The sequence below is a fragment of the Balaenoptera physalus genome (assembly GCF_965194825.1).
Source record: "Balaenoptera physalus genome assembly, chromosome: 2".
Taxonomy (NCBI): Eukaryota; Metazoa; Chordata; class Mammalia; order Artiodactyla; family Balaenopteridae; genus Balaenoptera; species Balaenoptera physalus.
Genome location: NC_138883.1, coordinates 1,268,900 through 1,281,215, shown reverse-complemented (window position 1 = coordinate 1,281,215; position 12,316 = coordinate 1,268,900). Strand labels below are relative to the sequence as shown.

The window sequence follows — 12,316 nt, the reverse complement described above, 5'->3', positions numbered from 1 at the left end:
GGGCAGGCTGGGCGCCAGGGGGCGTGTGGTTGGCCCCAGGGAGAAGCAGGAGCGAGGTTGTGAAGCCGCCTGGACCCGGCGCTGTTCCCTCTGCCCTGAGCGGCCCGTCATGAGCCCTCTCCACCCACACTGCCCCCACCATGGCCCGGACACGGCAGGTCTCGGGAGAGATTTGGCAAGACAAAACCAACAGTGGAGACACCACCACGTGTGCTCATCTCACCTGGTAACCTTTAGACGTAATTGTCAATGTTTTACAGATGGAACTGCGGCTCGGCAGTGCACGTCAAGCCCGAGCCTGAGGTTCAAGCCCGAGCCTGAGGTCACACCCTGACCGTGCAGGACCCTCAGGCCTGCTGCCTGCACCACCCAGCAGGGTCCAGGCTGCCCAGAGACCACCCAGACCCCGTCTCTGCTGGGGGTCAGGGAGCACTGCTGGAAGGGGTCCACACCGTCCGGCCCGGTTGATCGGGACACTCTCCATCCCGGAAGACCCGGAAGACCAGTCTCCCATGAGGGAGCCTCAGACGTCAGGACGTGCGATCAGCGGGCCCAAGGGGGGCTCCCACTCAGGGCGCAGTGAGCGAAGCGTGGGAAGCCGGTCCCACCTGCCGCCGGGCTTTGACAGGGAGCCTCAGTGGGTGAGCCGGTGACCTGGAGCGCTGCCAGCGCGGGTGGACCTGCAGGGGGTTTGTGGGGGGAGGAGGAGCAGTGGAGCCCAGGGAGGGGGCGGGCAGTGAGGGCTGAGGCGGGGAGACCACTTCCAGATGTTTCCCAGGACGCCCCCACCCCTTCCCCGCTCTGTGTGTCTCACTCCCCAGCGCCACCCCGGCCCACGAACAGCGAAACTGGCAGGGCCGGGAACGGGTCGAGCCGCGGCGGAGGCGGGCCGGGTATTTATAGACGCGGGGAGATTCCCTCGGCGTCCCAGCCCGCCGGGCAGGAGTGGGCGGGGCCTCTCCCGGGACCCCCACCGCAGACTCCGCCCCCGGCCGCCGCCCGCTCCCCACGTGGCCGCCGGCGGGCGGGGCTGGGCGGTGCCTCTTCTTCCTCCCGCGCGCCCAGCGGAGCCGGAGTCCGAGCTGTGCGGAGCCCCGCTGTGCGCCGGCGGTCCGCGGTTCCTGACCCGGCTCCTGACCCGACGCGGACCGAGCGCCGGCCTAATATACCCGCCCTCCGCCGCCGTCCCCTCCCGGTAAGTCCGCGCCCTCTGGGCCGGCCAGGAGCCGCGGGGAAACTGAGTCCGGGCCGTGGGGGCGCTTGGGGCCGGGGAGTGGGGTTGGGGGAGCGGCGCGTGCGCCCGGGGTGGCGGCCAGCAGCCCCGCGGCGCAGGGCGGCGGGATCCCGGCGCCCGGGCGGGGACCCCGCGGCGCCCCGGCCCCGCCGGCTCGCGCCCCACCCCGGACTGCCGGCCCCGGCGCGGAGACGCCGCCCGAGCGCGCGCTGCCCTCGAGTGGTGGGCCGAGGGTCGGCCGGGCCTCCGCCCTGCCCGGTGCCGGCAGAATTTACCCGCCTCACGGCTACTACATCCTGATTATGAATCAGCCACAGTTGGGGAAATAAACTTCAACTTCGCGTCCGCCGCCCCGGTGGCACCACAAGGCATGCGGCGGCCTGCGGCCCCGCCTGGGCTGCTGGGTCTGTAGCCGCCTGGATGCGGGTGGGCGCACACGGGGCCCTGGCACCCCCATAGACAGGCCTTGGGGGAGCGAGCCTCCGTCACTGCTCTGGGTTTCTCCAGAATGGGGCTGGCAGTCTGGCCCTGTGCTCCTCCGGTCCCACTTCTGGGCCCCTTTCCTGGGGAGGAACCCGAGGGTGACCATAGCCTCAGGAGGGAATCCGTGCTTCCACCAACCCTGGCTGCTCCTGGGGAGACACGAAGGGAGACTGTCTGCCTGGCCTCCTGAGCCTCTGTGACCCAGGGCCCCAGGCTGCGTGGCGGCCGGCCTCAGTTGTGACCGCAGCTTTAGTGCCCCACCCCAGCTGGACACACACACCAGGAGTCAGAGCACCTAAGATGCCCCAGCTGGGAATCAGGAACAAGGCCAGAGGTCAGGCGCACCCATGAAGGAGCTGGAGTTGGGAAGTCCCCTCCCCACCAGCCCCGCCCCCTTCTCCCTCTGGCAGTGGGAACCGGCCAGGACTCTGGCCTTCTCTGGGCCTCTGTCTCCCCACCTGCACCCTGAAGGGTGGGGACAGTTGCTCAGGCGTGAACCTCCTCTGTCACCCAGCAGTGCAGGAGCTGGGGACCCAGAACAAAGCCCCAGACCCCGTCATGGTGCTTCCCAGGGTGGCGGGCTTTGGGTAGCGCACACCGCAGCTCTCTCGTAGCAGCTGTGGATGGGCGTTTGGTTCCAGGTCTGGAGTCTGAGACCTCACACTGTCCCCACCCCTTTGCAGGCCGGCATCAACTCTCTGCTCAAAGAGCCAGGTTGGTGCGGTAGGCCCGTCCCGACCGCTGCCCAGGCCCACCCTCCTGTCTCTTCCACAAGAGTTCCCGGCCCCCAGCTCGGGGCTGACAGGTCATCGGGGCGGGTGGGCAGGCGGGGGAGGGGGGCACTGCCGGGGGACGTGAACCCAGGTGACCGGGTGGGGCTGCCCATCCCGTGACCCATCCAGGCCGCAAGTCCGTTGAGGCTCCGCTCCTTGGCGGCAAAGAGTTAACCGTCAGGTGGGGGCCCCCGCTCTGTGGAGGTGCTGACAGGCTGTCGGAGCTAATTGCACACACTTCACATTTGGGACCTGGAAGCTGTACCCTGAATAGATTCCGTTTGCCTTTCATCAAAGTGCAGTTGTTTTCCAGGTTGGAAAAGTTAGTGGTTTGAGGGACTGCAGGAGGGATAGATGGTAACTGGATGACGATGGGGCACCGCCCTGGGTGCAGGTGTGATCAGCTGGCCCGGCCTGGACCCTGGCGGGGGGCTTTCCCTGAGGTGAGCTCGAGCCCCTGGCTTTTGAGGGCACCCAGAGGCGAAGTCCCCCCACGGTCTGAGGGTCTGTGGGCTGAATGAATGAAGGAGAGGAGGACCGAGTGAACTAGCCCGCCACGTTCCCACCGTGATCTCTGACCCTCACGCCGTCCCTGGGTAAGGGTGGGTCCTGGGATTCTTGTCTGTTTCACGGGAAGAGGAGACTGAGACACGGGGTGGTTGGGTGACAGAACCAGTGCTGCCCTCCTGGCAAGAGATGTCTGTAAAGCCCCTACTGTGTGCGTCAGCGCTCATGCTCCCCTCACCGCTGTGGTGGCCAGAGCGTGGCATCCACCACTCTGGGCACGCGGGAGGTGCTGCCCCGGGGGCCGGGGGAGAACTGGCCGGCCCCCGGGGAGCACTTGGAGGACAGGGCTGTCCCCCTGCCCCTCATCACCGCCGCAGTTCCCACGGGAAGAGCAAGCACGTGGGTGCAGCAGCCTCTGGGTTCCAGGCCTGATGCCCTAGGAGTTTGGAGAGCTTTGTCCTGGCCAAGCAGCGCCCCCTGCCCCTGGCCCCCAATGCGGGGAGGGGGTGCCGGCCCACCCTCAGGGCACCCACCTGTGTGAGTGCAGAGCAGAGCAGCCAACGCAGACAGACAGCTGCCCTGGAGCCCGGGAGCCGCCGGCCCATCAGGGCGGTGGACCCTCCTGGCAGTGGCGGGGGGCGGGAGGGGCGGAAGCAGTCGCGGGTGGGTGAGTGACGAAAAAGCCCCTCTCCCTGAGCTGTCTAAAACAGAAGGGCAAAGGGCCAAGGCCGCTTTCCTCTTCCACCTGCCCTTCCTGCCCCATCGCAGCCCCCTCCCCCGCTGCAGCTTTCCCAGCTGCGCCTCCTGGGTGCCCTGGGCAGGGGCCCCTGCTCACGGGCTGCCAGAGCACCCTCCGGCCCCCCCCATCCTGTGAGCTGGGCCCAGTGGGAAGGGAGGGGGAGGGAGGGGCAGGGCAGACTGGAGGACCACCGGCTCCCATGAGGTCGTGCCTGGGCCCACCCGATCGGGAAGGCGGAGGCCTCCCTGGGAAGGGGGGCAAGGCCAGCGCTGCTGGAGGCCCGGCCGGCCAGGGCCATTGAGCGCAGCCCTCCATGGGTGGGAGGCACACGCCTGGGGAGGTGCAGGCTGTTTCTGCTTCCTGTTTTGCAGGTGGTGCCACCGAGGCCTAGCATCGAAGGGGAGCACTGCGGCTAGAGGGTGCCGTGGGTCAGGGTGGGGGCGGGGCCGGGTGGCCCACTCGGGCCGCATCACAGCCCTGGGCCGTGGTTTCCCTGCGTTACCTCTGAGACCCCGCTCGGCTGTGTGAGCAGAGGCCGGCCCCAGCCCCCCGCTGTGCCAGACACTGCCGGTCCCCCCACCCCACACGCGTGCACGCAGTCCCAGCAGACCCAGCTGGTGGGGCGGGGGCTTCTCTGTCCCTGAGCCTGACCTTGGTCCTCGCCGAGTGCTGGTGGGTGTGGGCGTGGGTGCCAGCGCCTCAGTCTCCCCGTCCGGCCTGGTCCCGGTCCTCTGGGGCCCTGGGATGTGGCCTCGGTGTGCAGCCTGCCTCTCCCACCATCCATGTCCCCGAGCCCCCCCGAGCCCACGTCCCCATTTCTGCTCCAAGTACGTACAGCTCGGCACTGCCGCCTGCACGCCGCAGCCGGGAAGCAGACATCTGCCCTTCACCCAGCCCCAGGGTGGGGAGGGGGTGCTGCCTGTCCCCCTTCCCGGCCTGGCTCCGCCGCCCCACACGCACAGGCGCAAGTGGCCTGAGAACGCCAGCCCCGCGTGCCCAGATCAGATGCTGCTCTCTGGGGACATCCGTGGCCCCTGCCTGGTGTTTCCGGGCTATCCGCCCAGGGGCTGGGCCAGGCCGTGCAGATGGAGGCAGAGCAGTCGGGGCTGCCTGTGGAAGGTGGCAGAGTGATGGGAGGGACGGCCGGGACACAGGCCCAGGGGTAGGACCTAGGAGGTCACCTCTGAGAGGAGGAGGGGAGCCGCCTGGGAGGGGCCTTACTGGCCAGGCAGGCCCGGCGCCTGTGCAGATGGTACTGGCCCAGCCAACCCACGGTCCCTGGATGACATTCTGGCCGTTTTGCAGATGAGAAAACCAAGTCCAGGACGGGCCTGGCCCCTCGGTGCCTGGCAGGGAACAGCACACAGCATCTGTGCCCGATGCCCAGGATCCCACTTGCCCGGTAGGGCCGGGCTCCTGGCGCCGGCTCTCCGGGGTGGCTGAGCCGGGGCTGCAGAAGAGGCACGCTCCGTTCCAGCTCGGTGTCGGCCACGGCAGCCTGGCCGAGGCGACGTCACGCGCAGTGGACTGCTAGGCAGCGGGGCACAGTACTGCCTGGCAGTAACGGGCCCGCTTTGCAGATGGCATCCGTGGCTCTGTCGGCAGACTGGGATGGGGAGGTGGCACCAACATGCTCATGCCTGTGAGAGGACAGAATCCAGGGCCCAGCAGGTCCTGTGTGTTGCCCAAGGGGCACGGCCGGTCAGCAGCAGAGCCTGGTCTCAGCTAGAACCTGAGCGGTCCCCTGCCCCCAGGCCCCGGCTGCAGCCCTTGGCAGTGCCAGGCTGCGCAGGCTGGGCCCCTCCCCGCCACAATCTGCTGCTTTGTTCTCCCTACTCTGGGCAGGCAGCCTGGAATGGGGATGCAAGACAGGCGGGGGTGGGGGCCCCCTGGGGCAGGCGGTGGGTGGCCTTCATGTCCCACCCCAAGACTCTGAGGCCTAGACAAGTACAGGGCGATCAGGGCCTGAAGCTGGCCTACGCCTTCCCTTCCCTGGACACCGAGGGTCCTCCTCCCTGCTGGGAGAGGCCTTTCCTGAGGGCAGCAGGGGGCCGGGGGGAGGGACACGAGGCTTCCTGGAGGAGGCTGCTTGGAGCTCTGTCTGCTCTTGGGGGAGAGAACCCACGCGGAGGGGACGCTGGTGGCGAGCCTGAGGGCTGCGTGCGGCCCAGCGGAGCCCTACGGGTGGAAGCTGTGGCCAGACGCCCCCTTGCCACCCGCGGGGCCACCCAGTTCCTCGCCCTCGCTCACTCCCTAACCGCAGGTCTGCACGCATCACTTCCCTCAAGTGTTCGTTGTCAGAGCTGACTCAGCTCCAGAAGGCGGCAGTGGCCTCTGTCACCGTTGGCCCCTGAGCCGCTCCCCTCCCTCCCGGCCTGGGATCCCCCAGAACCTGGACCAGAGCCCTGAGACTGGCAGAGGTGGCCCGGCCCTCTGGGAGCTCCCCATTATTGGCTCTGCTTGTGTGCAGCTGGGGAGGCCGAGGCCCAGCGACCAGGTGAGAGCGGGAGGCGAGGACAGACCCAGTTCCTGTGAGCCTGCAGGGCAGGTGGAAGCGAAAGCCTGGCTTCCTGGTGTGGGCGCCTCCACCCTTCCTGTCCTCTCCCTGCACCCGAGCTGGCCCATCCCCAGGGAATGGGGCTCCCAGATCACCCCCAGCCCCTTCCCAGAAACCCAGACACCCACAGTGCCCAGCTCAGGGCTGCACTGCGGACACCCTCCTCCCAGAGAGCCCGGGGTAGGGCGGCACCACCCACCCCCCTCCGGCAGGCGTTTCCTGTTCACCGGAGTCAGTTCCCTGCACCAGGGCCCCCCTGTGTGGCTCCCACCAGCTTCTACTCCTAACGAGGAGGGTGTGAGCAGGCCGTGTCGGTCGTGACTCCAACCTGCTCCAGATCCCTGGGCACAGTGGGCCGCCCGGGCCCCCGGCCCTTCTCCACTAGCTAACCGTACAGGAGACCCAGCTCCCAGGTCCGTCCCTTCACCCCTGGTGACCTGAGCTGGGGGCGGACCTGCTCTAAGCCCAGCTCCCTCTGTGAGATGCTGCTGGTCCCCTGCCGTCTTGCTTGCTCTGTCCCTTTATGACTATGAAGATGACCACTTCCGCCGTGGGCGCATCACCTCTTGGCGTTCGGCGCGCGTCTTGCGCGACACGTCACATTTCACGTGGTCGGGATCCCACACGGTGCGCCTGGCATCCTGGTTGTCATCTCTGGGTTTTAATTTGGTGCTGCCGCGAATGTCTTGGCGCCCACCCACCTCCCAGCGGGCCCCTCTGTCCCGCCGCTGGGTGCAGTGAGGGCTCCGAAGGCAGGGGCCTCACACCCCATCCTGGAGACGGCAGGTGGGGCGGGCAGGAGGGCTCCTTGGACGGGAGACGGGCCAGGGAACCGTGAGGACCCTGCGCACTCCACGCCCAGGGACGGGCCGGCGATGGGTGGACGCCCAGTTCCTTCCCCGAGGCCCACTGTGCACAGGACCCCCTACCTGGGGTGAGCCCACACGAGGTGACCCACACAGTTGAGTCGAGGCACCCTGAGGGCTCGGGGCCTGGCGAAGATGACACAGAGGCGCCAAGATTCTGGAAAGGAGGGGTAACGAGGTCATAGCAGGGCAGCCTCAGCTCCCCCTCCTACCCGGCAGGGCCCGGGCTGCCCCTGAGCTCCAGGGAGCTGCCAGGAATGTAATCCAAGAGTTGCCAGGCAGTGGAAAAATTTGGGTTCTTGTAGGAGCTAAAAATACAGTGTGGCAGCCCCTGCCTCCCAGTTCCGGAACCCCCCTCCTGCCGTTTTACGCCCACCCCGGGGGAAGACGAGCTAACTCTTTGCACCCGCCCCCGCCCTCGCTGGCTCTGGGCCCAGAAGCACCCCAGCCCCTTTGCTGATGCTGGCAGGGCTACCCCAAAGCTGTCTCCCCAGCCTCAGGCAGCCGGTCCCCCTCACCAGCGCCTTCCTTAGCCCTGGCCCCCGCCCCGGCCCCAGAGTCCCTCCGCCTGCCCTTGTAGGGATTGAGAAACAGAAGGCCTCACCCACCTCCACGAGGTGCCAAGTGCTTAGCCCAGAGTCTGGGCTTCCCCACCCTACCACGCTGCTCAAAGCCCAATGGACCCGTGCAGGGCCTCCCAGCAGCCGTGCCCAGGACACAGCTCAGTGCCCAGTGCCTGCCTGGACCGGCTCGCCCTCTCTGGCTCAGTTTCTCCATCTGCAGGGGCTGGTCTGGGAGGTCTGGGAGGCCAGCTTTGACCCTACCCCCGCCATACGCACGCACTCAGTTTGACGACTGCCAAGCAGGGGCGGTGGCTTCCCGAGAGTCTGCACAGCTGCCCAGGCATGAGGGTGCCCAGGTGGAGGTGCCAGCGTCACCATGGCAGGCTGGCCAGGTGCAGGAGGAGAGCCAGATGGCTGTCTGAGGAAGTGGCATCTGCGTGGGCTGGGCGAGTGCCCATGAGCAGGACACCCAGATCGGTGGGCTGACCCTAGGAAAGCTCAGAGGAGACCCTACCTTCTGGAGTTCCCGTCCTAAGGGGAAGGCACGACCCCGTCCAAGTGGAAACCCCACGTTAATGGAAGAAAAAAGGTGAACGTTAGAGATCCACGGGCAACATCCCACTAATGTCAGAGCCTCAGGGTCTCCCTCTGCAAAGGGTCACTGCCCCTGTAGTTTTGGTGCAGGGGTGGGGCGGACTGCTTGGAGGACAGATGGGGGTGCTTCAGCTCCCCGACCCTTCAGTTGCCAAGGGACGGGGGCTGGCCTGAGCCACTTGAACTTGGACCTCTGGGAGCCCCAGGTGGTCGTGCTCTTCTTAAGTCTGCCATGCTGGCTGCAAAAAAAGGTCTGCCATTCCAAATTCCTGGGCAGGCCCTGCCCTGGGCGGGCTGGCCACACCCCTCATCTGGGGGGGCCTGCAGAACTGGGAACACCTTCCTGAGCTTGGGGCCCCGCCCCCGCCCAGAGCAGGCCGGCCCCGCCCCACCCTGGCGAGACTAAGCTGGGTTGGTCCCCGAGACCCAGCGCCTGTACTGGCTGCGCGGTGGGCCAGGGCTGAGCAGGGCCCGAGGGCAGAGAGGCAGGCATCCACGGACAGGGTGACAAGAGCCGGAAGAGCCCTGCGCGCTCGCTCTGCCCACCGGGTCCAGCTTCTGCACGGAAACCCACTGCAGCCCCCTGAGACACTTCACAGACGGAGAACAGAGGGGCAGAGTAACTTCCCTGGGCGCACAGCCGGTGAGGCCGGGAAGGAGGCACCAGCCTCCCACCACGCTCCCTCCCGCGCAGCGCCCCGGGTGTTGTCAGGAAGGGCCGTCCCCGTCCCGCAGCCTGTGCTCCTGAGAGCAGTAGAGGTTGATCTCCTGCGGTGCTCCCTTTGGAAGTGCTCGGCCACCACCCAGACGGGAGCAGGCAAAGGCTGTGTATTCCAAGCTGCTGCAGCCAGGGAGTCGTCTGCTGGCTGCTTACTACAGACGTGGAGCGCTACATACGCACATACCCGTCTGCATACGTATTATGTAATATATGTTAACATGTTAAAATATTTTCTGTGTACAGAAAGCTTCTTTACAGGAAAAAGGGGGCCTCGGTCATGATGGGGGCTGCGGGACTGGGGAAGCTGGACGGCCCGTAAGACGCGGGGCGCCCACGTGATGGCTGGGGGCACATCTGGCTTTCCCCAGTTGGTCCTCAGTTGGAAGCGAGGACAAAAACAATGGAAGGCGCGGGTTACTGATCAAGTCCCGGCTGTGGGGTGATGTCACAGGGCAGTTGTAGAGCTTCCTGGGCTGTCACTAGAGATAGAGGTCTGACTTCCTGCAGGTCTGGCGCAGAGGGCGCGGGCTGGTTCCTGTGATGGTGGCTGGGTGTCCAGGGCTGGTGGCCGCAGCTGTGGCTCAGAGCTCCGTGTTTGTATATGATCTGGTCGTGGTCCATTTACGTAGTCAGTCTTTATCCTGAAAAGCAGTTGGAACATTTCTAGGAAGATGTCCTTGGCCCAGGGCCTGACGGCCCCGGATGATGTTGGGCAGCCTGGTGGGCATCACGGAGGGAGAAAAGCCGCCCCACCTAAGCCTCTGGGTCCCTAGCCGAGCTCGCTCTCCCAGCTGGATGCCCTGTGCTCAGTGGGCCGCAGCCAGCCGAGCCCTGCGCACCTTCGCTGCCCCACACGGCGCCTGGGGCAGAGCTCGGTGCCAGGGCACATGGCATAGGATCCTTCGTGGACCGGTGGCGGGCAGGGCTGGTCGCCTGCTGTGCTTCCCCTCCCGCAGACCCAGGGCTCCCATGTGGGGGGTCTTTCAGGACAGCAAGCCGGTGGGCCCGGGAATTGGGTGTGTACTGGGAGGACGGGGCAGCACCAGGAAGGGTGGTGCTGGTGACATGGGCGGGCTCTTGGCTGGCGAGGACACTTGGAGGCCAGAGTGCTGGCCTGGGAGAGTTCGCGCTCTGTCCACTCAGCCTGTGCCAAGCAGCCAGGGACTCGGGCCAGTGGAGGCGGGGCGGGAGGGGAGGGTCGGTGCTGGGTCCTCCTCAAGCAGCAGCACCCACGGCGGGTGGCAGTGTGTGCGGAGGTCCGTCTGCCGTGCTCTTCACGGTGCTGGTGGGAGTGGCCCCCTCCCCTCCACTGAGAGGCTGCCTGGGAGGGACCAGGGCCACGGCTGGTACCGGGCAGTTCAGTGGTCAGCAGCGATGAGACGCCAGGAGAGTGTGAGGGGCAGCCGGTGGCAGGGCCCAGAATCGATGGGCCGAGGCAGCCGGAAGGTCCTGCGAATCTGGGTGAGTGCCTGGGCGTCTGAGGCGGCCGGGCCTGGGAGGGTGCAGTCATGGGGAGGGCTCCGGGTTCTGCACCCGGCCTGGCCCAGCACAGGACCCAGGCCGTGGGGGCCCCTGGGGGAGGGCTGAGGAGCATCCCGCAGGCCCCTCGCCTCCCACCCCTCAGGATGCTGCCGGCAGCCCGACGCTGGTCCCGGTGAGGAAACAGGCTCGGCCAGGGTCTGCGGGGAGGGTCCGAGCTGGGGGCGCTTGCGGGTCAGCCCTCTCTCCCCCCAGCCAGGCTGCTTCCCGGAAGGACCCCATGGGCCCCGCCGGGCAGGTGGGCAGGTGGAGGGTGAAGGGTGGGGGGAGGGTGCTGGACTCCTGGTGCGGACCCACTGCAGACAGAGGAGGGGCTGCTGAAACTCCAGGAGGCCTCTGGCTGTTCTCTGTGCTCCGGGCAGGCGGGGGCGAGGGGGGTGGTTCCGGAAGCTCGAGGGAGGATGCCCAAGACCCTCACCCAGGCGGAGGGGGAGCGGGACCTCCGAGAGTGACAGCAGCGAGCGCTGGGGACCGCGAGCCCCGCCAGGGACGGGCACCTGGGCTCTTGGCCCCATTCAGCCTGTCTCCTGTGACCTCAGGCGGCCCCGCGGGTCTCCCCGCTAAATTGCCAGGGCAGCCCTTAGGGTGACGCTGCCCTGGCCATCCAGCATCTCGAGGGCCTCAGGCCGCCCTCTGGGGTCCAACCTCAGCTCTGCCGTTTCCATCCATGGGGCCATGGGCATGTGATCTGCTTTCCCTGGGTGCCGCCTCCGTGTCCCCTCCTGTGAAGTGGGGGCGTAGGAGGCCAAGGGTCGGGGCGGGCAGTGCTGGCACCAGGCCCTGGGCATGAGGCACAGTGGTGTTGCCGTGCCCTGCCCCTGAGGCCTCCCTCCACGCTGCCCTTCTCACACGCTAAATATAAGACCAAGCCATACATGGTGGCAGAAGAGCCTGGACTGCCCCTGACCTCTGGGGGCCGGTCCCAGGGTCTGTGGTCGTGGACAGCGTCACAGCCCGGGGCCCCAGGGAGGGGGCTCGCTGGGTGTGATGATGACACAGAGGCACAGCCTGCCTGTCCCGCTGTTGCGGTTTGGGGAGGGCACGTCTGGGGGTCATTCTGGGCTGGGCCACACCCTCGGCCTCCGGGGGATGTTCTCTGGGCAGCGATCATACCTCCTGCAGCTGCATCCGGGTCATTCTCCGAGAGCCACAGGCCTGGGGGACACTGGTCCTCCACTGCACGCAGGTTGCCAGAGTGAGGCCCACAGAAACTGGGGCCTGGCAGGGCTGCTGCCCACAGGGCCCTGGTCTTGCCCACAATTGGGCGGGCGGTGGACGTGACCCTCGAGTCAGCCCCCCTCGCCAGGCACATTCCCGGTGCTGTGGGCAGGCTAGAAATGACCAGGGTCTGGAGTTGTCCCCGCCCACCCTATTGTCCACATCTGATTCTGTCCGCCGGGCAGGGGAAGCACCCTGGGGGACAAGGGAGCCCCGGAGACGCCGTTTCTGCCGCCTGATCACCGCTGGGTCAGTGGTATTCCTGCCAGTGTAGCCTTCTGGGGTCCTGGTGCCTTCAGCGAGGACAGTGGTGCTGCCTCCTTGGTTGCCATGATGATCGAGACAGGGGTGGGTGTAAGCAGAGCCTGGCACAGGGGAAGCCAAGGGGCAGTGGCAGCCCTGGTGAGACGAGGGTTTGCCAGTAGTGTGTCCCCCGGGCAGGCCTGGGCATCAGCAAGAAACGCAGTGAGTCCCCAGTTGGCAGGTGGAGGCTCAGAGCAGGGGACGTTGCCTCCACTGACC

The 12,316-nt window shown here is 67.1% G+C and overlaps 1 protein-coding gene across 7 annotated transcripts in view; it reads left to right on the top strand.

The window, feature by feature from the left end:
• Positions 1-262: 262 nt before the first annotated feature.
• Positions 263-12,316, top strand: part of INF2 (inverted formin 2) — a 29,226-nt gene continuing 17,172 nt past the window's right edge. For 2 of the 7 annotated variants that reach the window (XM_082450876.1, XM_082450875.1), the window contains exons 1-2: positions 267-579; positions 822-1,195. In XM_082450876.1, the coding sequence (XP_082307002.1) occupies positions 513-579; positions 822-1,195 (441 nt within the window). In that variant the 5' untranslated portion in view covers positions 267-512. Of the gene's footprint in view, positions 580-821; positions 1,196-7,010; positions 8,312-10,479; positions 10,499-12,316 lie in introns of those variants that run through there. The other 5 variants (XM_082450881.1, XM_082450879.1, XM_082450877.1 and 2 more) reach the window with 5 other exon arrangements.